The sequence below is a fragment of the Anoplopoma fimbria genome, chromosome 4, assembly GCF_027596085.1.
Source record: "Anoplopoma fimbria isolate UVic2021 breed Golden Eagle Sablefish chromosome 4, Afim_UVic_2022, whole genome shotgun sequence".
Lineage (NCBI taxonomy): Eukaryota > Metazoa > Chordata > Actinopteri > Perciformes > Anoplopomatidae > Anoplopoma > Anoplopoma fimbria.
Genome location: NC_072452.1, coordinates 10,312,528 through 10,335,468, shown reverse-complemented (window position 1 = coordinate 10,335,468; position 22,941 = coordinate 10,312,528). Strand labels below are relative to the sequence as shown.

The window sequence follows — 22,941 nt, the reverse complement described above, 5'->3', positions numbered from 1 at the left end:
TTACCAGGGTGCTCAGCAGAGTGAAACTTTGGCTTTCAGACTTGCTAATTTCCTCTTCCACCCCCTCCCTCCTATGTTGCGAAATCAATTCACACTCTGATTTGAATAGTATTGGTAAATGTATGCAAATGTGTGTGATTTGTACAGAAACAATGGTCCACCAATCTATGCATACTATAACCAGTCGCCTCAAAGTCCTTTTTGTTACATTTTGTTGAAGAAATTGTTGAGCAATTGCAGGAGTTACAACAAATATAGACACAGTCACTCACATGATCAAACAGTTTGTTTGTAATACGCTCTGTCTGCCTTCCTCCCTAGAATATGAACTACAAAAGGTTTAACTAAGTCATGATTGACCTTTACCACACTCTGATTTTGTAAGATATTTGATCTTAAGGTGGTGGATTCAGTTTTCTTTGTACAAAAACAAATTAAAGTACTATTTTTTTCAAATATAAAATAAGAATTCAATACCATCCAAATAAGACTGGCTTTGATGTTATTTTTTATTGAAGTGTGGGCCGTAGTTTCTGTTTGTCTCAGTTTGTTTGTCTGTGTTCTTTATCTCATTATAACGATGTGTTTGCTTCCTGGGTTTTCCTACCCAGTGAGCATGAGAGGAGCGTTCCCACAGGAGATGTTGCTGCAAGTTGCTTTCCTTTATGTTTGCCATGCTGTGCACCTCGTCGCCCTCTTCCCTTTGCCCGCTCCTTCTCAGACTCGAATGTCAGCCGTCTGTACGACAGGTATGTGCTTGCCGACTCCCATGAACAAAGTGCAGATGTGGTAAACAAAAAGGAGTTCTTAGCAACCTGTATTACGTGCACACAGACAAACACACACGCACACACACACACACACACACACACGCACACACACGGATAAACACATTCTGCTCCACCCCACACCTATCTTCCGTGACTGGCTGGGCTTGTTAGTGCTCACGCCCGTACCTGTTCTCTAGCAAAGGGACCGAGACACCTGTCGGACAGAGAAAGGCTTTCCTCTGCTCACACCAGCCACACTCCAAAGGACATACTAGTCGTAGACTCTCGACTGAGCTTGGTGGACATTTCTCTGCTGGATATAAAGTGAAAGCAGGTAGGTACTCAGGCTTACAGGTGTGTTAGTCATATCATGATTTAAAGTATATGGATATATTCTGTATTTAAAGATTCAGTAATCAGCAGCTGTAAGAACAGAAAATCTGAACTTAATCAATCATAATACATAAACTGTTTGTTGAGAGTGTTAACTGGCGGTTGTCAGTGTTTGCCCTCTCATTTTTCCTGGGTGTTTCCCTGTCATGATTGCTTGTCAGTAGAGTTGTCTTTCCAGCTCCTTGCTTGTCTTAAATGCTATTGCTCGTCATCAATCATTTCTCCTGTGTGGACGGATGTGCTAAACCTAAAATAAATATGCCTTCTGAGCCCTCAGTGTATTTGTTCTGTCACCAATATTGTGGACAATATTCTCCAGAGATATTTTGGTGACATGTTTTATGAAGGAACGAATTCACAGCCCTGAGGAGTTTTACACATTCTATTTGCATTCTGAATTTGGTTCTACAATTTTGCATGAGCTGTAGTCCGTGCCTACTTTCTTCTTTAGTTCTCAGGGGAAGTGGGTTTCCTGCTGAGTAGTTCATTTTTTAACTTTTGAATAACTGAATGGTCATTTAATTTGAATTTGTATGAAAGGAAGTAATATTTAACACATAAATCATTCTGTACAAATGTATTTTGTATCCAATCACAGAGGATCAGATATATATGTAGAGGTGCGAGTTAATTTGTATTTAAGCAACAGCCGTATTTTGGGGAAAAGTGGTAGGACAGGATCATCTGCATGTCTAAATGATGACACAGAGGAATGCTTTACAGAGCACGTGTCCTTCAATGGGAGGGAACATGGCATGGGAAGGGCCATTTTGAGACAATACTGTGGCACAAAAACATTCAAATTTTCTGCAAATTCACAGTATCTGTCTCGATGTGGTTTCCATATATTTTTCAGGTGACTTGTAGAGATAAAAAATCAAAGAAGAGAGAGACAGCGCTAGAACAAACATGTCAAAAGGTGAGTAGGCTGCCTGGTGTGATCTGAATGGGAGATGATGTGTCTCTTTGAGCCGAGCTGATGACTCTGTCATTTCTGATCTTCTGTCATTGCCTTGAGTTTATGCAAAAATACAAGTGGTTGATTATGTGCTGTGTGTTGGCCCAAAGGGGACTGATTATCACGCATGCTATCAAGCATACAGTGATTGAGATGTCATTATGATGTAGCCTACCGTGTGTGTAATATCTCAGATGCTGTGTGGGTATGTGACAACCACTTGTTTGTGTCTCAGTGGGGGAAAAAGAATCTGTGTTCCGTACCACCAAAGTGCGGACCAAGCTGAAGGGAGACGGCAGCTGGTTGCAGTGCCGCAGTGAGGTTGAGGAAGAAACCAACAAGGAGAAACCATGGTGAGCCACATGTTTAAATGGGATTCTGTCCGTGTTATCCATTACTCGGTCTCTTGAATAGAAAAAAACATGTTCTTTTGGAAACATGCAGGTTGGCAGAAGTAAGGGCCAGCCGTTTGAACGGAGCCCCTGTTGAGACCAGTCCAGTGTCGTCACCCACAACATCCACTCCGCCACCCACGAAGTCTGACACTGAGGGGTAAACACAGGTTTCTAATGTTACAGAGTTATCTAATGAATACTTGGAAACCTGCCGCAAAACATGATTGTGCTGATAATGAGTCTCTGTTTTGAATTTAGAGCACCGTCGTCAGGATTTCTGATCAGGTAAGATTAGCACTTGCACATTAAGAACTCAGTTTTAAACCAAAATGTAGATTTCTATGAGCACTGAAAATGAGAAACAAAATCATTGAATTATTTTTTTTTGCTTTTCTTTCAGAGGTATTTTCACTAAACTAGACAAGCCTGCTTCATCCTCAACTACTAACGGCGCTAGGTAAGAGCTTCTCCTGCTTGAATAAGCAAAGTTAATCGTGTGTCTAGACATTCCCACTTTGATTTAATCTGTTTTTTTTGTTTTGTTTGACAGTCGACCAACGACACAATTCACCAAAAAACCATCAGAAAGCTACAAGAAAATGTGAGCGCACACAAATCAGATTCCCAGTTGACCGCTGGCAGATGAGTGAGAAAGTATTTTCATGAGGTGTGTGTTTGCGCTTCTGTTCCTTAGAGCCCCCTACACTGTGAGGACTACTCTAAAAAACCAGGAGGAGCAGCTTAGCAACGAGGAGCAGGAGAAACGGTACGACTGTCCTCGCGCAAAAGAATGCCATCCAATTTGAACTCGCAGGCCCCAGAAAAGAAATTACATTAACATCATAATGACTCATTTTGCAGGACGGAGGCAGCCATGAGTGTTCTGAACAAATCTGCAGTCAGGCAACGGTCTTATGTGCTTTCTGCTGCTAAGAAATTTGAGTAAGTATGTCTTATGTCACTCTCCTGCTGCTAATCTTAACGCTGAATAGAAGCGAGTTACATATTTTAAAAAACACATTGAGAAATTGTGCTTTTCACTCGCACATGAAATGTTGGGCATTTATCTGGGAATTTATGAAAAATATTTCTTGAAAAACTTCAGGTCTCAAGAAACGTCGCCAGACACCTCTTTGGTCAGCAGCAATCCATCATTCGTGGCTAGAAGGTAAATTCTCCCTCTAACCTCCCTCTAAAACAAAAGACAAACCTGTGAGTCATAGTTCCAAATGTAACTCTGTCTGTCAACTATGTGTGTGAACGCCCAACTCCACACATGCATTCATGTCTGTGCTTGGCTGCCAATGTGCAGGGTGGAGATTACTGATGATGATGAGAGCGCTGCAAAACCTGCACCTGCCAGCTCTCTTCCCCCCTCCCCCGTCGTGCCCGTCACATCTGTCGCCTCCACGCCTGAGCCCAAACCACAGAATTTGTAAGTCCTAGTACCGTGTTTCTACATCCAGCTCAACAAGTGATTTCTTCAAATTCATTCATTACCTGTGTGGTTTACAGAGTCGACACCAGTGTTCAGACAGCTGTTGATGTCGTTGTTAATGAGCCGGTGGCACCAAAGGTGGAGGAGCCTGCCCCGGAGCCGGTGAAGGATGACCCCCCTCCAGTGTCTGTTCCTGTAAAGGACCCATTCGAAGACATGAAACCAGGATGCACCAAGGTGGACACTCCTCTCCCCGTACTCATCCCACAGTTTGTTCAAGCAGTCTGTAAAGAGCCAGAACCCAAGGATTCAGACATTTCTGGGCTGGTTGACACCCCTCTGGTCGACCTCGCCCCAGCGTCACCAACCCCAACATCACCTACTCCAGAAGCCCCTGCCCCGGCTTCACCTGTCCCTCTGTCACCTGCCCCAGTGTCTGCTGTAACAGAGCTCACAGTGAAGACTGAACCAGAACCAGAAATTGAATGGGAACAATCTCCAAAGCCAAGGTCAGATTTCCACTAAACAAAATCCGAGCTGCCACATATTTTAACATAGTATCAGTGGTGGAAAGTAACTAAGTACTTTGTGTATTAATATATATAAATACAAACATCAACTTAATACACGCTTTTACTTAAGTAAAGGATCTGAATGCTTCCACCACTGCATAGTGTTTCCATCAGTATACCATATATCTTACACAGTGGTAATGAGCATCAAACATCAGCATCATTTTTGCCAAGATGTCTTTTTATATTATATAATGAATGAATATCATAACTCTTAAGCAAAGCTTTGAATATGCCTTCATGTGGTTTTCTTTGTGAATGTTTGCTCTTATTCTTTTCACGTGTGTGATTGAAAGCTGCCCTGGAATGTCATATGTTTGTTCTCTATCTATTTTCACAGCTCCACTGTTGACACCCTCACCACTTTGTCCGACACTCTCATTTCTTTCGACTCAAATTCAACCAGGTACTGAAAAAAAAAAAAAAGATGAAAGCAGAAGAAACCAATATGAAAAAAAAAAAAAAAAAAAAAAAAAAAAAAAGGTTTTCATGTTAGTGCCTCCAGCCTCAACAAGCATCTGATAATAAGAGTTTATTTCTTCTCCAGCTTTAAGGATGATGAGCCAGTGCTGGCAGAAGAAAAAGCAGGCTCAGCGGAGAGTCGTACCACAGAGAACGGGTATAAAACCAACAACTTCCTCATTCAAGTGATAGCAGGATTGGCAAGAAAATAGATAATGGCTAACTGCCACTGTGTTCACTTCAAAGTAATCACAAAATAACCCACATCTCTATTTCAGGTGCCTTAAACTACCTCACGCAAAGAGGGTGTCCATAATTAGACTTGATTAAATGTGGTGCTTAAAAATGTAATATAGAGATGTGTGCGTACCTGCCAAAGCAGTTGCACTCATTTGTTTTCTCTGACTGTCTGCAGTGTTGAACAGGAGCCAGCTCCAGAGATCAGCAACTGTGTACCAATGACAGATGATCTGCTGGCTCTCACTGAGGGGTATGTTGAAAATACATTCTTGCTGTTTATAAGAAAACCTCACATTAGAAATTATCTTAATATTACCCACAAGGTGGCACTGTTGGACTTCTAATGACCCCCCCCCTCCTCTACCTCAAATGGCCTGTTCTTGCCCTGAAATCTCCTCTGAATTCTAAACCCCCCTTTTGTTTATCACCACGATCTCCTCTTCCTCTCCCTCTCATCCTTCCGCCGCCGCAGTCCAGAGGAGTCTGCAGACCCCGTCCCCCCCAGTCCAGGACGCTGGAGTCAGGATCTGCTTAGCGGACTAGACAGGTACAGGAAGAGAGCTCTTTCCCACCCAAGCCCCAGATACAGATGTTTTGCAAAGAATTATCCTTTCATCAGTAGAAAATCAATAGCTCCCTTGTCCGTAGCGAGCAGAGGAATTACCCTAAATTACTTTGCCAGAGTTATTACGTTTTAAAGGGAGCGTGCGCACAAACTCTGCTCTGTATTTGACTTTTGTCTTTGATATTTTTAGTGAGTCAAACCCAGCAAAGACCAGTGGCACCCTGGATCTCCTGGCTGACGAAGTCCTTTCAATCAACACAGAGCCACGCAGGTGAGAAAGAGACAAGCTTGTGATGGCCTCTGTTCCCATCCCTCCCTTCCTTGTGTACCATTAATTCTTATCACTGCAGATGAAGGAGCCAAGCGTCCCAGCTCCCTGAGGTGTTAGATTTTTAATAAACCCCACGCGCCTCAAGTTTGATCCATAAATCAGGGCTCCTCCATTTCCAGCATTCTATTTTAACCCCTGCACCATGTTAGATAGAAACAAAGTCGCAGATTCCTGAAGCAACTGAGTAATGCTTTGAAACAGAGAGCCACGTCTTATCTGCGGCACCACTAGAAATAGAAGAGAATGTTCTGTACTGATTAGTATTGCTGCTTTGTTTTGTCTCCACCAGCCTCAGCATGCAGCGTGAGGAGATACAGACGGATGAAACAGCCAAAGAAACACAAAGGTAGAAAGAGATGACAGGCTGCTCTTAAACAATTATCTATCTATGCAGAGCTGTTCCTGCTAAGAAATGCATTCTATCCAGATATGCCTTGTAATGATTTATACTAACTCTGCCTCCAACTACGATGTGTCTCTCTTCCTGCCAGCCTCACAGAGACAGTCACTATAACCACCAAAACTGTGATTATTACTGACAAAAGGTATGAGAACACACACACACACACACACACACACACACACACACACACACACACACACACACACACACACACACACACACACACACACACACACACACACACACACACACACACACACACACACACACACACACACACACACACACACACACAGGAGAAAGTGTTCTGTACTATATTCAGATGTTTTCATTCTCGTTAAATTGTTCAGTGGGTTCCAAGCTTTTCTAATGGACTAGCATTGTAAATAGTGTATGAGAAGAACCACACTCACCTTGACTTGCCCTCTTTTCCCTTCCCATCATGCCATTCATCCGTACAACCCTCCTTACTTACTTACTTTTCTGTCTCGCCTCCATTCAGCCAAGAAGACAATGCAGATCCATGGAGCTCACATATAAAGTCCACAGTTACTGAATCAAGGTAGTTTATTTACTGCCAAGTGCTTTAAGATGTCTGTGTTAAAGTGTATGCAATATGTATGTTAATGTGTTTACGAATAGTTAACTCCACTGACACTGAGTGGAAAAAAGGAATCTGCTTAAAAAATGGGATTCAATTGTAAAATAGATTATCATTCTAGTTAAAGAAGCAGTTAAGTTTAAAGCAGTTAATAAAATAATTTGTTTAGGAAATTATAAATCGTTTGTAATATATTTTAAAACAGATTTGATCATATTAATGATCTGTTTAGTTTTCAGTAATTGGTAAAGAGTCAAGTCAGGGTTTAATTTTGGGTGAAGAAAACCGGAACTACACAGAATTTGCCATTCAGCAGCAGAATAGTCTTTCCATTAGTCAAAGACATCCAGATTCTGATTTTTGATTGAGTTTGGCTGCGGGTTCCTCTGTGTTTCTGTTTACCATTCAAACTGCATTAAATCTTTCCATTATGAGTCAATGTGATCAAAATTCCTCTGACACAAGATGGGCCATGCTGACAATTGAGAGTGAAATCAGTGTGAAATTGTTTTTCAGCTCGGCTGATCCATTTGATCCATATCCGATAGGGACCACATCCTCTAACAGGTAATCATATTGGTTTGGAGCTGTGACTGTTTTCCAGCCAGCCAGATAGCATCTCGGCATGCATAATGCAGCAGTTTCTGATTATGAGCTACTTTTCTCTCTTGCAGCTCCTCTGACCTGCTACAGCCTCTGTCTGATATTTCCAGCAACAGGTACTGGAATGATTATGCAAATTCCCCTTTTTCTATATTGTAAAATATGTTTGTAGCACCGATATCATCATGTTGTTACATAATATTAGAATTACTACAATTGCTTCACTTAATTGTTTATTGCAATAATCCATATTCATAATCAGAATCTGTTATACCAGACACACTGAGCTCTGCGGGTACACCTTATTTATACACTTTCTTTTATTATTATTATTATAATATAATAATAATTTTTTCAGGTCATCACGCAAAGATCAGTAATACAAGACCTTCTCTGTGATCTAGCTAACTATTAAGTGAAGTGGGGCTGCACCTTACAAATGATTTTCTTTACCAATTAGCTTTTTCGATATTGATTATTTTTAAATTAATTTAATTAGAAACTCGTAAAGAAAAAAGGCAAACGTGACTTCTTCAAGTTATTTATTTTGTCTGGCTAACAGTCCAAAATCCAAATGTATTCAAATTATGATATTAAGCAGAAATTCTCACATGTGAGAATCTGGAACCAAGATTTTGGGGGGTATTTTACTTGGATAAATGACTTGAAATTATGAATCAATCAGCAAAATGACTGGTGATACATTTTCTGTTGATTGTGTAATTGATTAATTAACCAACCTTAAACTATAATTTCAACTAAGTAATTTTTTCTTTATCTTCAGTGTGCCAGTGACACATTATGCCTTTTATTAGAGAGTTGAGAGATGACAGGAAATTGGCAATGGCATGCAGCAGGGCATTGCAGTTCATAGTCAGTGCTTTAAACCTGAGGGCATCCCATTTCCTTCAATTCTAATGTTGTACTTTGTACTGTTTTTATCTCCTTTTCTGTGTGTGCATCTGTTTGACAATATTACCAGGAATGCGTTGGAACCCCTTGCAGACGACGTCATCCCCATCAACACTGACACCCCAAGGTATTAAACTGAGTTTAGTGCATAATTGTGTTATGAATGTGTGAGTGAGACATGCGGGGGAATAGGAAATGATTCCCTCAAAGTGCACGCATTACCTTCTAATATGCTTGATCTGTCATAACGTATACATCCTCTCTCTCTCATTCCAGTCTCATCACTCACCGGTCATGGGCACGCACATGGGAAACCGATCCACCTCAGCAGGATAACACAGAAGAGAGGTGATGACACATCACATTGATATACTCTTACACTTCTACAAAATATAGTCCACTATGTTTCATTCATCTACACGCACCCATCCATGTCCATTATGTGCTAAAAGCCTTTCAATGTATGTCCCCTCTCAGCCAAGAAGCTTTACCAGGAGGCCAAACTGTAGATCAACAGACGCTGGTCAAGTTTGAGAGAAAGTAAGTCATCTTTTTTTATCGAAAGCCTTGTGTGTGTGTGTGTGTGTGTGTGTGTGTGTGTGTGTGTGTGTGTGTGTGTGTGTGTGTGTGTGTGTGTGTGTGTGTGTGTGTGTGTGTGTGTGTGTGTGTGTGTGTGTGTGTGTGTGTGTGCGCATGTATTCCTTTTTATTCCCTTACCCTCCTTCCCTTTCACTGCGGTGAAGTAACTAGGCTTTTGCAGCATTTACTCATTGAGCCAGAAATCATTGTGCACTGGTGCCGATGAAAATAGGTCAGACGTATATTTGTTACAACTTTTCCGCACAACTGCGGTAAACTGATCCCCTTAAAGGCTTTTTTTTGTTGTTGTAACAATATAAAGAGTGTAAATTTGTCATCCTCTCATGCCAAAACTTGATGACTTTGTTTGTGCTCAAGGTCCATTGAGAATGACTCCCCATGGGACAGATGGACGTCACCCACTGTTTATACTGTCACTACCACTACAAGAGAAGAGGAAGAGGAGGAGGAGGAGGAGAAGGAGGAGAAGGAGGAGGAGAAGGAAAGGTAAGGTATCTCCATGGTGGCTGGGCTCATTAAATGCATATTAAACCACTTTATTTTTTTCACCGTTTCAGCAGGAAGTCATTACAGCGTCTTAAAATGCAGTGCCTGTCAACCATTTAATTGAAAGCAAGCTAAATACAAGTTAAAACTTCTACACAACTTAGTCTGAGAATAATCAACTCCTTCTCAACTTTTTATTTTTACTTTATACCGTCACTTCTTCGCCTCTACTGCCAGACTTTTTTATAACGCAGGACTGTCCTCTGTTTTGTAGCACGGAGTATACACAGACAGAGACCGTCACAACCATCACCACTATCAGGTTTGAATGATTGATTTGATTCTTAAAACTCACTTTTTCTGATGGAAAACGGTGGAGATAAGCAGGAGTTGACAGCGTGAGAAGCATTTGGGTGATGTTTACAACTACAATGCATGGGGAAGAAAGGGCTCAGAATGAGGCAATGCTGCAGTACAATAGAATGAAGACCACACCTGGTAAATAAATCCAGACCCCTCTGAATCAGCAGAGAAAGAAAGATCTGCCTCATACATCTATAAAAACGGCACAATTCTTGCTCACTGGATAGAGTCCAGCTTGTCGACTGCTACAGGCTACACTTTAAGTCTAATACAGTTTCTTTACTTTCCAGGGATATACACAGTGATCAACAGCCCGCTATGGATCGGTAAGTTTATGATCTTACTGTCAGACACATCATAATGCAAAGATACTTTCTCCAGAATGTTATTTTTCTACTTTTTGGTCTGTTGATTTTCTTACTTTTGTCAAGACAGTCTCCTTTAACTGGAGCTTTTTGTCTTTTATTTTAAGCAAGGATGTGGTACTGCATGGAAATGAAATTAATTTAAAACCCCAAAATATCTCATTTTTAGGCCATCTGGGGTTGTTGTACACTTTCCCAACCTTTTATCTGTATTTGTAAGTTAGGGAGTGAGAAATTTAGGCCAAACCGTATGGGAATCCAGCTGTATCTGCTTAATACTGCAGTCTAGATTTAATGCTACCTGCAGCTCCTGCATGATTCCTGGTTAGACAGACGCCTGACTATTACTGAAGTTAAATGACAAGATCCGCTCTCCCATTGTCTTTCAATTTGCCCTCATTTCATTCCCTCTAATTATCAGTCTCCAGATGTCAGATTAATGATGTGTATTAGGGATGTCCTTTTGTCAAATCACAGCCCGTTAAACAGCACGCCATTAACAAGCGATAGCAGAAAATGATTACCTCCTGAGTTACATTTGACAGATGTAGAGCCCTGCTGTATAACCCATCACACTGCCGTCGTCAGTGAGTGAAAGATGAGGCTAACACTGCTGCGCTCTTTCTCCAGTTATGAATCCTATTCCAGGACCTTGACAGAAGAAGACCAGCGTGTCCAAACACCAGAACCTGAGGCCAAAAGGTGAGGGATTTTAACATTTAAATGAAAGTGACGGCTCATATTTTAACTTTGCATATTGACTCATCTTTCCGTTGTCTGCCTCGGCTCAAGGGGGTTTGTGTACCTGAAGGAGTATGTCAATGCATCAGAGCAGTCCTTGCATAATGCCAGAGACACAACCGATAGGTAGGAACCATGCATGATTGTTTACACGATCAAATAACAATAGTGATTAAAAGAAAATACTACTGAATAAACCTTCCAGCACTGCTCTTATGATGACTTACTAACTGCTCCTTTTGTACACAGTGGGTCAGATTATTTGACATCCAGCTCCACCAGTTACTCCTACAGCAGCCCCTCCTCTTACTCCAGGTAATAACACAATTCCCTCAATTATTATTATACCTGCATTTAGCTGCTTTCATGTCTTGCTCTTTAGATGAAAATTCAACTGCTATCACCAATTACACATTGACTGACAGTTTGACTCCTTTTAACATTTACTCTTTGACTAACATTTCAAGCTTTTTTAAGATCTTCACCTTTGGAAAAAAAACACCAAAAAAAACTTCCGCTCTTCTTATTCCCACAACTTCAATTGTTCAAACAGATGTTACTTAAACTGCTTTCAGTTACACTTCAGTTGACACTTCCTGCACTGACACTTCCAGCTTATTTTATCTCTGACACATTCAGCTCCTTTCAGCATTTTCACTTCATCTTAAAAGCTGAACTAAACTTTATGCTTCAGCGCTAACATTTAAGATGAGACCGTAAGTTATTTCAGTGCTTACACTTCAACAAAAACTTTAAACTGTTTTAGAGTGTCATTTCAATTACTGTCAATAGTTGTATTGTGACTTCCACATCAGCTGCTTTCAGTGTTTGTATTGTGCTGCCTCTTTAACTTTAACTTCGGCTTTTTAAATGATTTAACGGCATATTCTCAGCAGCGAGAACACATACGTTTTCTTAAGATTTTCCTCTTCCAGTTGCTCTTGTTTCTGTGGTGAGGCAGATTATTTGACATTTCTCTTGTGCCGCTCCTCTACTTAATTGTGGTAACAACACAATTCCCTAACCTGCTTTAAACCAGCTGTAAGCCCAAACCCTTTCTCCCTCTACCTTGTTATTTCCAGTTCTTCCGAAACTAGATATGTGTAAGCAGTAGGGCAGCTCATTCTAACAAGCAGCTCATTAGGAGGAGAGGCAGTGACATCAAAGGATTATTTACCCTTATTAAGGTTCCTCACAAAGGACATATAGGGTCACAGGCTATTTTTCCAGACAGAGCTCTAGTTGCATGAGGTCTGCTTGAGTCGTGGCCAAAGTAACTTGTCTCAATCGCTGTGTCTCCCCAGTGGCCTGATGTCATCCGCCTGTAACTTCTGCGGAGAGCCGGTGGGTAATGATGCCAAGATCACCATCGAGCACCTCAATATCAATTGCCACCCAGACTGCTTCAAGGTACTTCATCTGTCTGGTCAGATACATTTCAGCTGAAGATGACATTTGGTATTTATTGGACTATAAAAGTCATTAAAGGGACTAACCTCGAGGAAGTGTGCTTTTGTTTCACTTAAAAAAAATAGTATGACATTCCAGTGAATGTGTTTATTCACTTTTTGTAGAAAAGTTAGATGAGAAGAATGATACTACTCTCTTATGTCTATAGGGTAAATTGCATATTACCAGTGTATGAATCAAGTGTTTAACCAGTTAATTGTGTTTTCAAAGTTGCAACAGTTTTGTATACTGTGTATTACAGAGTAGTAAATTCATATGAGAGAATTTCAAGGATAAAAACACTGCTCTTCACTGCATTTTCTCATAAGTTCATTTTCTTGTACCTTCTCCCAATGTTTCAGTGTGGTGTGTGTAGTAAGCCAATGGGAGATCTTCTCGACAGTATGTTCCTACATGGTGGGAAAGTCCACTGCGAGACCTGCTACAACAACGCCTTGGACTGATTATCAAAGCCCTTCTGCATCCGCTTATCCTCATCCACTTCCCTTCATGTTCATTTGCATATAAAGTGAGAACTCACATCTTTCTCATACATTTTGCTGTGTTTGGTTTGAACTCAGGAATGATGTGGTTTAGGATGATAAAAAAGGCTGTTATAGTGAACAATATGACTATTTAATGTTGATTCTTACATTAGGTTCCATTTCTCAAACATGTTATACAAGCTTGTTTTTTTCTTTTCTGGTGGTGTAAGCTGTATCTGCCTCAGTAAACTATGAAGGATTTGTTTTATCAACAGTCTGATACTGGCTAGTGGGGAACAAAAATAAAATGTAGCCACAGTCGTAATGCAAAAAAATGACTATCACAAAATGTTTACTTCTTTTTCTTTTCTTGATACAAAATAGTGTGTTCATATGTATAATGCTTTGTTAAAAAAAAAAAAAAAAAGATTTACATAATCCTGTAAACATGTGATGCAAAGTCAGTGTGCTAGCAGACACACAGGACTTTCATGGAGTCTCAAGCAGTTAAATGTTTTATAAAAGCATTATTAAAAACTATTGCACATAAATGTCTTATCTTAGCATCATGTAACAGAAGTTTGGGCAATAATATAAAGCATCTGCCAAAGAAATTCATTAGATGAGCTGTTCCTGAGGGCTACTTTGCAAAAGCACTGGTGAATTCCAATAGGGGAGTTGTGCTTAACTTTACATTTGCCTTTTTCCACTCCTTGGTGAAATAATATTTTCCTTGCATAGTCACTTAAAAAAGCTGTGTACATAAATGTGACTTAGCCAATAACCATCAGCTACATGCTGAGTAACTGTAAAGAAGCTAATGCACTTCATTGGCGACTGTCTTGATGGTCTTCACACACAGTTAGGCAGAACTCCTTTGGCTCTGCCCCAGTCCAATGAAAATCTGCCTCCCATGAGAATGTGCCTCTGTGGAACAACTGCACTGCATGCAGTTAATGTTAACAATGCATGGCGGTGTAAGGGCAATGATGGCACCTCAGTTATAGTAAAAAGACGACTTGAATACATAAGCATATAGAGCATTATTTTCCCATTACTGAACTTGGGATAAAGGACAAACGTGTCATGTCCGCTAAAGAAAATATCAAAATCTATTATAGTATAACTAAATTGCTCATAAGGGTAAAGAAGTCTTGGCTCAGGTGCAAAAGTATTAGTAATATCTACTTCATTCCCTCACTTAAACGGAGACGATGCATAATATGGGACACCTCTGTAATCCTGGATGTGCTCCAGCCTCCTGTTTGTTTCAAGGCCTGTGTCAGTGTTTTCCTCTGGCTCTGCTCACAGCAATGTTTTGGATGTGCTTCCACAGCAGCGAAGGGTCTGACTCGTTATTTCTTATCAGAGACTCCAGCCCCTCTGCTTGGTCCAGACTCTGCCAGTAATCCTGAGGCCATATTTGCAACCATCTGCGGACAGATACACAAACAGATTAGGCTCATCACAGAGGATGTTTTAATTAGACCATTAAAATAGACTGATGTCTCTCCCCTGGGGACATTGTTATCCACATTAAAGTACAAAATGTAGAAAGGCTTTCACACCTGGCACAGTGAATAACTTAAGACAAACTCACCCGTCATCTGCAGGTAAGTCTTTGACATTTCCGTACCCCGGGCTGGGCAGGGGGCACCCCATGTGAGAGTTGTTGGCCATTTTAGGCTGAGGCGGTTGGTTGTTCTTAGGGGCTTTCCTAAATGCTCGTTGTGCTGCCAGTCGTGCATTTTCCTGGTCACACACGTAACATTCAAATCCATTCAGGTAGTTGGGTTTACTCATGTCATTAACCCCCCACTCACGGGTCCCCAGAGCCTCCAACAAACGGGGGTTAGTAATGCGGCTGGGGTTCTTGAACTCTAAATATTTAGCATATTTATCATCATTCTCATCAAGATGTTTGAGGAATTCAGCGAGAGCTTTTGGTGAGGGGAAGTTATCTATGATGATTGCAGAGTGGTCGTTGGGCATCCAGTCTGCCACCACAGGGGAGCCTCGATAGACGGGCACACAGCCCTGATGGAGAGGCCGCCACAGCTTCTCTGTCATGTAATCCGGACACAGGCCGTTCTCCAGCGCGAGGTGAAACTTGTAGCGTGCAACAAAATTCATAAAGGTGGACTCTTCGCCGGTAGCTGTGGCCGTGTCCTCCAGATGTGCTGGCAAGGGTTTGTTGTTCAAGCATTTCCCATAAGAGTCCACCTATAGAGAGAAAAATAATGAGCGAGAAAGGAGAGAGATGGCGCCTATCCTCCGAAAACATTTAGGAGATTATTAATGCGATACTAGCACACTTTAAATGGTCTACATTTTTCAAAAAAATCCTGATTAGACATTTTTACTTGAACTCTAATATTTTATTCCCAGATGGGGATTCAAAAACATCACACTGAGGGCTATATTTACAGAGATGTTACTGCAGTTGCACGCGTGATGATTAATCATTGTGACCTCTTGCCCTGTCTGCACAATTATGTGCAAGTGGAAAGACTAGAGCTACAGACCACTGAAAATGGTATAGCAGAAATGTGTCCACTCATCTGTTCAGAACAGGGGTAGAGTCAAAACAAGACAAAAGAAAAAAATAGTATTCTATTTGAGAACAAATGTTGGAGGATGAGAGCAAAATAAATAATACTTCAACAAACCTTACTTTAATAAGGAAGGAATAACTGGTACTTGAGACCAAGGAGATGTGCCCATGTACTATTTTATAGACTGCAATGTTACAGCATGTGTATAGTGGAACTATAAAATCCTCCTCGGTTATAATAACTGGAAAACTGCTGCTCACTATGCAGCATACGTCTTTTATATAGGAGTCTTAGCAAACCAGGTACTTCATTGGAAAAAAGGCCCCCAAGAGAATCTCTGTACTGTACCTGAATATACTTCATTAGCTCCTGGACATATCTGTTTCTGTCTGATGGTACATCGCAGTGAGACTGCATGTAGAGCACAGGACCCAGGCCCTCCCTTCTCAGACGGTTCTTCTCCTCCAGGGACACGACCACAGGCTCCAGCAAGTAATCCAGGGAAGGCAGCCACTGCAGGGCCAGAGGATAGTCTGACTCCCTGCGAAACGTGGCAGTGTAGTTGAACAGCCTGATCCCCGGTCCATGGGAGAGGATGTAGTTATTCATGGGTGACTCTTCATGGAACAGTGCCCAGGTCTGGTGGCGGAGACGAGGGAGTGGCGCCTCATATGCCCGAAAGTCTGTTCCATAAAAGATGATGGATGCGGTCCGTTTGTACAGCTGGACCTTTCAAGATCAAACTCAAGATTACTCGCAGTCAGAACAACTTCAGATGGTGATTATTATTAATGTGAGCATGCATCTTCTCTCCGTCTGAGCCAAGAGTTTCAGTAAAAGCCTTTATGAGGTTTATATATATCTATATATATATCTCTATCTATCTCTGGTACCTTGCGGTTGCTTGTGACCAGGCAGGAGGATGTGGCACAGTCAATGCGTTCAGAGTCACCAGGGAAATGTGGGAACAGACCTCCACTCCACCAAAGGAGGATGGGCAGCTCCTTGTTGTGGCGGCGGTCACTGTTGCCTGGTCCTCTGTATGGACCGATGGAGGCAAACTCCATCTCTGACAGAGCACTCTGGGGCTGAAAGGCTCCTCGGTCTAGTGCATCCAAGGCCTCCAGGGAAAGTTGGTCATCTGGAAAGGAGGCAAAGGAGACCCAGACCCAGCACAGGACACCGAACAGCCCCAGACACGCACAGGGCACCAGCCTGCCCCTGCCCGCCATCTATGAGGTAGAAAAGAACAAAACACATTAGAGATGCAAGTAGGTCACCATTTAAATAAACTAATTAATCAGCTTTTTATGTGTTTAAAATATGCATGATTCCTAAGTCTTGCAAAACATCTCACACTCTGTTTTTGGTGCTCATCATAATCCATATTAAAGTATTGTAGATGTACTCAGCTGAAGTTGAACAAACATCAGCAATATAGACTTTAACATTTCAATCATACGTGTCAGTGGTCTCTGAGCTACAATCATACCATTATCTTCACATATACACTTGTTTCCTACCATAACCGCTGCAACACACACATGAAGGGGAGTTGTCTGATTCTTCAGACCGGAAACATGCAGCTTTTCTCCGTCTGAATCGGTTGTGAGGAGCAGTGATGACCAGCTGTAGTCTGTTGAGCCAAAGGTACAGAGGGAATGAAAACAGCAGGATTCTTCTTCTACGTTTACCCACGCGGCACAGCGCCACCTACAGCTCCGGAGTGTGTATTGCTCTATTAAATATCTCACCACCACAACATGCATCACATATTTAACTATGTTCAGTTTGGACACATTGAACCCTTCATTTACTAGAACACGAAATATGTTGGATGTACAGTAGCAGTCAAAAGTTTGGACACACCTTCTCATTCAACTACTTTGAAGAATGTAAAATATAAAACATATTCTGGTTTGTTGCATTTGTTTGTTTACCACATAATTCCATATGTGTTCCTTCATAGTTTGGATGTCTTCAATATTAATCTACAATGTAGAAAAAAATAACAAATAAAAATAAAGAAAAACCATTGAATGAGAAGGTGTGTCCAAACGTTTGACTGGTCTTGTACATTGAACTAAATATGTTCATTTTAAAAGGTATGATAATAAATAGCCTACTTCATACATAAACAAAACAAGTCAAAATAAATGTAAAAGTAAGATGATTTGCTAAGGTATGAAAGTTGTTCTATTAAGTTATGTATAAATGATGGATTTCGTATAAGTCGAATCCTTTTTTTATCCTCAACTACAGTACCAGTCAAAAGTTTGGACACACCTTCTCATTCAATGGTTTTTCTTTATTTTTATTTTTTTCTACATTGTAGATTAATATTGAAGACATCCAAACTATGAAGGAACACATATGGAATCATGTGGGAAACAAACAAATGCTCAACAAACCAGAATATGTTTTATATTTTACATTCTTCAAAGTAGTTGAATGAGAAGGTGTGTCCAGACTTTTGACTTGGTACTGTATTTCAATTGTATGTCTTTACTTGATAATTGTACAGAAAGGCACAGTTGAAAGATGTCCTCTGCTTTAGACATTAGTTGGGATCTTATTTAAGTAAAAGTATAGAATTATTAGGAGCAAAATATACTTAAAATACAGCAAGTAAAAGTGTGTTACTTGTTATGAGTGTTTAGATTTTGTTTTGCACACAATCCTAATCTACAAAGTGACTAGTAACAGCAGTCACATGAATATCCCTCTGAAATGTAGTGTAGCAGTAAGTATGAAGTAGCACAGAATAGAGAAATGCTCAATAGAAATACTTCAAAATGCCCTATGTATAGTAACCACACCAAACAGTGTTGTCATCATTTATGAAAAAGTGAACTTTACGGGTTTTAGGACCTCGGGGTTGTGTGGGCGATGTGCACATGCAGCTTCTAGACGGGGGCGCGCACGTCACGTCACGTCACTAAATCTCGGTCAGATGCAGGGGGAGGAGGGTGGGCCACGCGATATCAACTATAAGGGACAGGGTGAGTCAAAATAATATATCTTTTTCTATTTATATTGGATGCATTTAATTATAGACATATCCTCTCATTGCATCACGTGTTCATATGTTTCTTTAAATATAGTGCACATGCACTGAGGCCAATGGGTAGCCTGGCCAGGATAGGATGTCAACAAGCCCCCAGACTAGCCGGGGCTGGGAGGCTTGCAAAGCCGCCACACTGTTATTCTCAGTTGCATTGCATTTTTCAGGAGCCTCTTACTTGTTTCGGTTCCTGGTTTCTGTGCTGAAGTGCTTCCATGAACAGTTTTGCAGAGACCCTAATTTAGAGTTTCAGCCACCAGTCACAACAAGCTGGTACATGTCTGTGGTCTACGCAGGCGCAGTGGTCTTGTCCAGAGTCAGCTGATGATTCTGACTGGCCCCTGTTGTTGTGGTGTAGGACTCCCACACTCCACCTGTCATATGCCAGAAAACTAATGGTTGTCAAGCATTTGTACATGTGCATTTTATTATGATTCAGTATTACTGTGTCATGTAGTAAACAACAAGACTAGTCACACAGCCCAGAGCTTCAACCAGAGACCTCTGGGAGACATCTCGGTCCTTCACCCCTGTCGTTTTGTCCCTGAAACTAGTCAACCATTACACATCTCCCTATCATTTGTTGTCAGTAAGGCCCCCGTGAGGTTGAATACAGATGTATCTAGAACAGCAGTAGTTGCCTACATTGAATCATATACCAAAGTTAAGCTTACAGACTTGTTTGGGTGTTAAATGTTTAATTTCCTATTCCCCAATAGTGATTCGGTTTCCCTTTTGAATGTGTAGTATTTTGCGTTTCTTACTCTTTCTAGGTTAAGTTGACCCTGGTCTGCCACCTGGTGTGGAGGCCTTGCTGGCTGGAAGGAATCATGATGAGCGGCAAGAGCCTACTCCTGAAGGTGATCCTGCTTGGGGACGGTGGAGTGGGCAAGTCCTCCCTAATGAACCGCTATGTCACCGACCGCTTTGACTCCCAGTCCTTTCACACCATCGGCGTAGAGTTCCTAAACCGGGACCTGGAGGTGGACGGGCGCCTGGTCACTCTTCAGATCTGGGACACGGCCGGCCAGGAGCGCTTTAAGTCTCTGCGCACGCCCTTTTACCGCGGCGCAGACTGCTGCCTGCTCACATTTGCTGTGAACGACCTGCAGAGCTTCCAAAACCTCGGCTGCTGGAAGAAAGAGTTCATGTACTACTCGGATGTTAAAGACCCTGAGCGGTTCCCCTTTGTGGTGCTAGGCAACAAGGTAGACATGGAGCAAAGGGAGGTGGGGCAGGACGAAGCCCGGGCCTGGTGTGAAGAGAGCGGCTGCTGCCCTTACTTTGAGACCAGTGCTAAGGATGACACGAATGTCACAGCTGCATTCGAGGCAGCTGTCAGGGAGGTTCTGGCTGCCGAGGACCAGATTGACCATGCACTGCTGGGTAGTACTATTGATCTCCATGGCAACCGCAAAACATCTCGCACGTCTTGTTGCTGATTCGTGAGGTGTGAATCCACCTTGTCCTAATCTCTCTGGCTGAACCTTGCCCATGGCAGTTTTGAAAGACTGGGAGGTATTGTTAATGGTAAATGTACTATAGGTACAAGGTACTGAGTACGGTATCGCCTAAAGATACTGTGGATAAGATACAGCTGCTCTGTGGAGGGCTCTGTCAAGGATTCAGCTGGTGTCAAGGTTGTTGAAATATTGCTCTTAAGTACAGGCCTACGGTACAGGCACACTGTAACAAGCACACTCTTCCTTTGTACTCCTTGTCTGCTTTCAGTAGTGTTGCACAAAAATACTTTCACCCAGCTTGAGCTCGGTCTGCCTATGCAGGTGTTGTATCAAAAAGTGCTTTCAGGGCATTTATTTTAAATGAAATAAATAATATGTTAACTTAAACAGTGGACTGGAGAATATGCCACTCCTCTCTTGAAAGAGAACCTTCTATCTTTGGCACAGCAGCATACAGTCGGACTTGTATCTGCTCAACAGTCTGTCCATGAGCTGATTTTCCTGGCTTTTAGAGGGACTTTGAATACAACATCACATTTCCTTATTTTCAGATATTTCAGCAGTGGAGAGCTAATGTATATTCTGGCTACAGAAAGTGTCTGTGACTGACAGTGTTCCCAAGCCAGGCAGATATAATGCATGAGAACTCCCAACATCAGTATGATGACCAATATTATTCTAGGTACGAGGAATTTTAAATGATTGCTACTCACAAAAGCAAGATGACCTTGTTTGTCTTCAATGGGAAGGGAACTGTAAACTTAAATTTCAAAGCTCTGACTGTCAGCATTGGGTACGTGCTTTTGTTGTTCGTCTATTATATGTATTACCACTGCACTAGTGAGTAGCAGGAGGTGTCAGGTGTACGAGTTAGGCATTATCAGATTATTTCCCGTGATTTATGTACATGGGCCTGTTTACTAAGTAAGATTCAGTGTTTCTCAAAGTTCAAAAATAATACTGCTTTTGCTGCTGTTGTTGATAAACTGCTGTTTATTTTTCTGTGAAGCACATTTCGATCCTCAGACAGATGTTTTTTTATTTTTGCAGACGTGTGATATTCTGTTTGATCAAGGGTTTGTTTTCCTAATTATGGCATGTTTGTAATCCTGTGACTGCCTTGTTGATTGCTTGGCAAGCCTTAACATTCCAGTCCTTTTAGCGTTTCCTATTCTGAAGGTCTCCTGCGCTTTACCGATACTTTACATACACCTTTTGCTGTCTGTCTGGTTATTCTGGGTCTCAGCTGAATGTGAAATAACCTGAGCACAAGGATAAGGCCATTACTAGTAATGCATGCATTGCACATCACCTCTCCTGTCCATTCATAAAGTATTGAGTAAAACTTACAACTGAGTATTCTGACAATTTAACAATGTTTACTTGTTTTCACCTTGGTGATACTTTTCTTTTATTTGAATGTTTTTACAAACAGGCTTCCTTTTGGCTTTACTGCTCTGGGCCATACAGGGCATTGCCTGTGTAGTCAAAAGAAAAAAAGAAGCTAATATTCAATTAACATGGTCTAAATTCATTCACATCAGTATTTTAATTGCCGCTGGCATAGTGTTTATTATTTATTGCGTCTACTCAAACATCTAAACCTGCAGAGTTTTGTTGGAGGTCTCTCAGCCTGAGATTTGCCTTTCAAGTCAAAAATTGCATCATATTACAATGTGTGTGCAGACTAATGGTGAATGTTACAAGAGCTTCGCTGTGAAAGTGAACCAAATCCATCAGGTACTGTCATTTTTACTTTTTACATGGTTCTTTGCTTTAATGTAGGCTCATAATAAATAGCTTGGTCATGTGATTACCGTAGGTGTTTTGAGTACAAGTACTCACAGCAGTATGAGAGAAACTTAATTAACTGTGAACTGAGAAGGCATTTTAACTAAATCAAGCTGGTAGCCTACATTAATTCAAAGCAAAAATGAGGGCTGTTGGCTTATCATGTATCAGTGTTAATGTTTTCTGGATTAAACAGAATACTTTGTCTCTCTACCGTTTAAAAATAATAATAATCCTGGTCAGATAATGTAGCCTATCAGTGTTTACCTGAGAACCAGTGGGTACTTAGAAACTTGCAGCATAACCATACATGTTGCTATCATGATGGTGTCATATATCACTGCAACCCTGTCTTATGTCCCATTTATTTTATGTTGCTGTAATATTTATGAATGTAAAAAGTAATTTCTTTGGGCTGTCCATATTAATGGCTTATGTAAATTGCAAAGGGCATTCATTTTATAATAATGTACAAAATGACACTGAACGTCTGTCTCACACTCAGTGCTCAACCCGTAAGTGTGATTTAAGTTGTGTGAAAGTTAGACTGTTAATCTTGATTATGTGTTGATCTAATGGGAAACTTCCCTTACTCTCTTTTTGCACTATGGGGGATATGAATGGTTGTGCCAACATGCTGGCAAAGCGGTGAATACTCTCCGGTGCTTGGCTACAAATAAAACATGAAACATACCAAATGAAGAAACTATCTCGTTTGAAATTCATGAATGTGTGTGCCTTTTAAAATTACTTTAAAGTTTGAAAACAAAAGCTCTTACACTATTTTTAAAAACTAAAATAGGTCACTCAAAAGAATCACTATACCTCAGCTCTCCATCTTTCAGCAGTCATTTTACCATCAGGGGGAAAAAAAACAATATTTGCAGTAATATGCAGCAGTGTAAAAATGTAAAGTATTACTACATTTGTCTGCAA

At 41.1% G+C, this 22,941-nt stretch overlaps 3 protein-coding genes across 6 annotated transcripts; 2 read left to right on the top strand and 1 right to left on the bottom strand.

Moving 5' to 3' along the window:
- Window positions 1-682: 682 nt before the first annotated feature.
- LOC129089825 (zinc finger protein 185-like) lies at window positions 683-13,609 on the top strand. Of its 3 annotated transcripts, XM_054597197.1 has the most exons (34): window positions 683-749; window positions 968-1,104; window positions 2,020-2,082; window positions 2,357-2,474; window positions 2,566-2,673; window positions 2,775-2,801; window positions 2,917-2,973; window positions 3,067-3,117; window positions 3,211-3,282; window positions 3,378-3,458; window positions 3,622-3,684; window positions 3,829-3,951; window positions 4,032-4,463; window positions 4,867-4,932; window positions 5,074-5,145; window positions 5,404-5,478; window positions 5,701-5,775; window positions 5,984-6,064; window positions 6,414-6,470; window positions 6,616-6,669; window positions 7,030-7,089; window positions 7,645-7,695; window positions 7,803-7,847; window positions 8,714-8,770; window positions 8,920-8,991; window positions 9,121-9,183; window positions 9,601-9,729; window positions 10,004-10,051; window positions 10,383-10,418; window positions 11,088-11,159; window positions 11,250-11,324; window positions 11,448-11,513; window positions 12,503-12,608; window positions 13,010-13,609. In XM_054597197.1, exons 3-34 carry the CDS (start codon window positions 2,073-2,075, stop codon window positions 13,109-13,111), a joined length of 2,604 nt encoding a protein of 867 aa, XP_054453172.1. In that variant the 5' UTR covers window positions 683-749; window positions 968-1,104; window positions 2,020-2,072; the 3' UTR covers window positions 13,112-13,609. The 3 variants fall into 3 exon arrangements, with proteins under 3 accessions (XP_054453172.1, XP_054453171.1, XP_054453173.1); XM_054597196.1 differs by lacking the exon at window positions 683-749 and having other exon boundaries at window positions 926-1,104; XM_054597198.1 differs by lacking the exons at window positions 683-749; window positions 6,616-6,669 and having other exon boundaries at window positions 926-1,104.
- A 98-nt stretch (window positions 13,610-13,707) lies between these two features.
- On the bottom strand, window positions 13,708-19,000 carry fut11 (fucosyltransferase 11 (alpha (1,3) fucosyltransferase)). 2 transcript variants are annotated; one of them, XM_054597200.1, is made up of 6 exons: window positions 18,930-19,000; window positions 17,211-17,323; window positions 16,581-16,919; window positions 16,036-16,416; window positions 14,733-15,355; window positions 13,708-14,565 (listed from the first exon to the last, which is right to left on the bottom strand). In XM_054597200.1, the coding sequence occupies exons 2-6, from the start codon at window positions 17,211-17,213 to the stop codon at window positions 14,415-14,417; spliced, it is 1,497 nt and encodes a 498-aa protein (XP_054453175.1). In that variant the 5' UTR covers window positions 17,214-17,323; window positions 18,930-19,000; the 3' UTR covers window positions 13,708-14,414. The 2 variants fall into 2 exon arrangements, with proteins under 2 accessions (XP_054453175.1, XP_054453174.1); XM_054597199.1 differs by lacking the exon at window positions 18,930-19,000 and having other exon boundaries at window positions 17,211-17,390.
- On the top strand, window positions 18,642-22,694 carry rab9b (RAB9B, member RAS oncogene family). The gene is made up of 2 exons (XM_054597201.1): window positions 18,642-18,689; window positions 19,525-22,694. Exon 2 carries the CDS (start codon window positions 19,582-19,584, stop codon window positions 20,191-20,193), a length of 612 nt encoding a protein of 203 aa, XP_054453176.1. The 5' UTR covers window positions 18,642-18,689; window positions 19,525-19,581; the 3' UTR covers window positions 20,194-22,694.
- The last annotated feature ends 247 nt before the right edge of the window (window positions 22,695-22,941 follow it).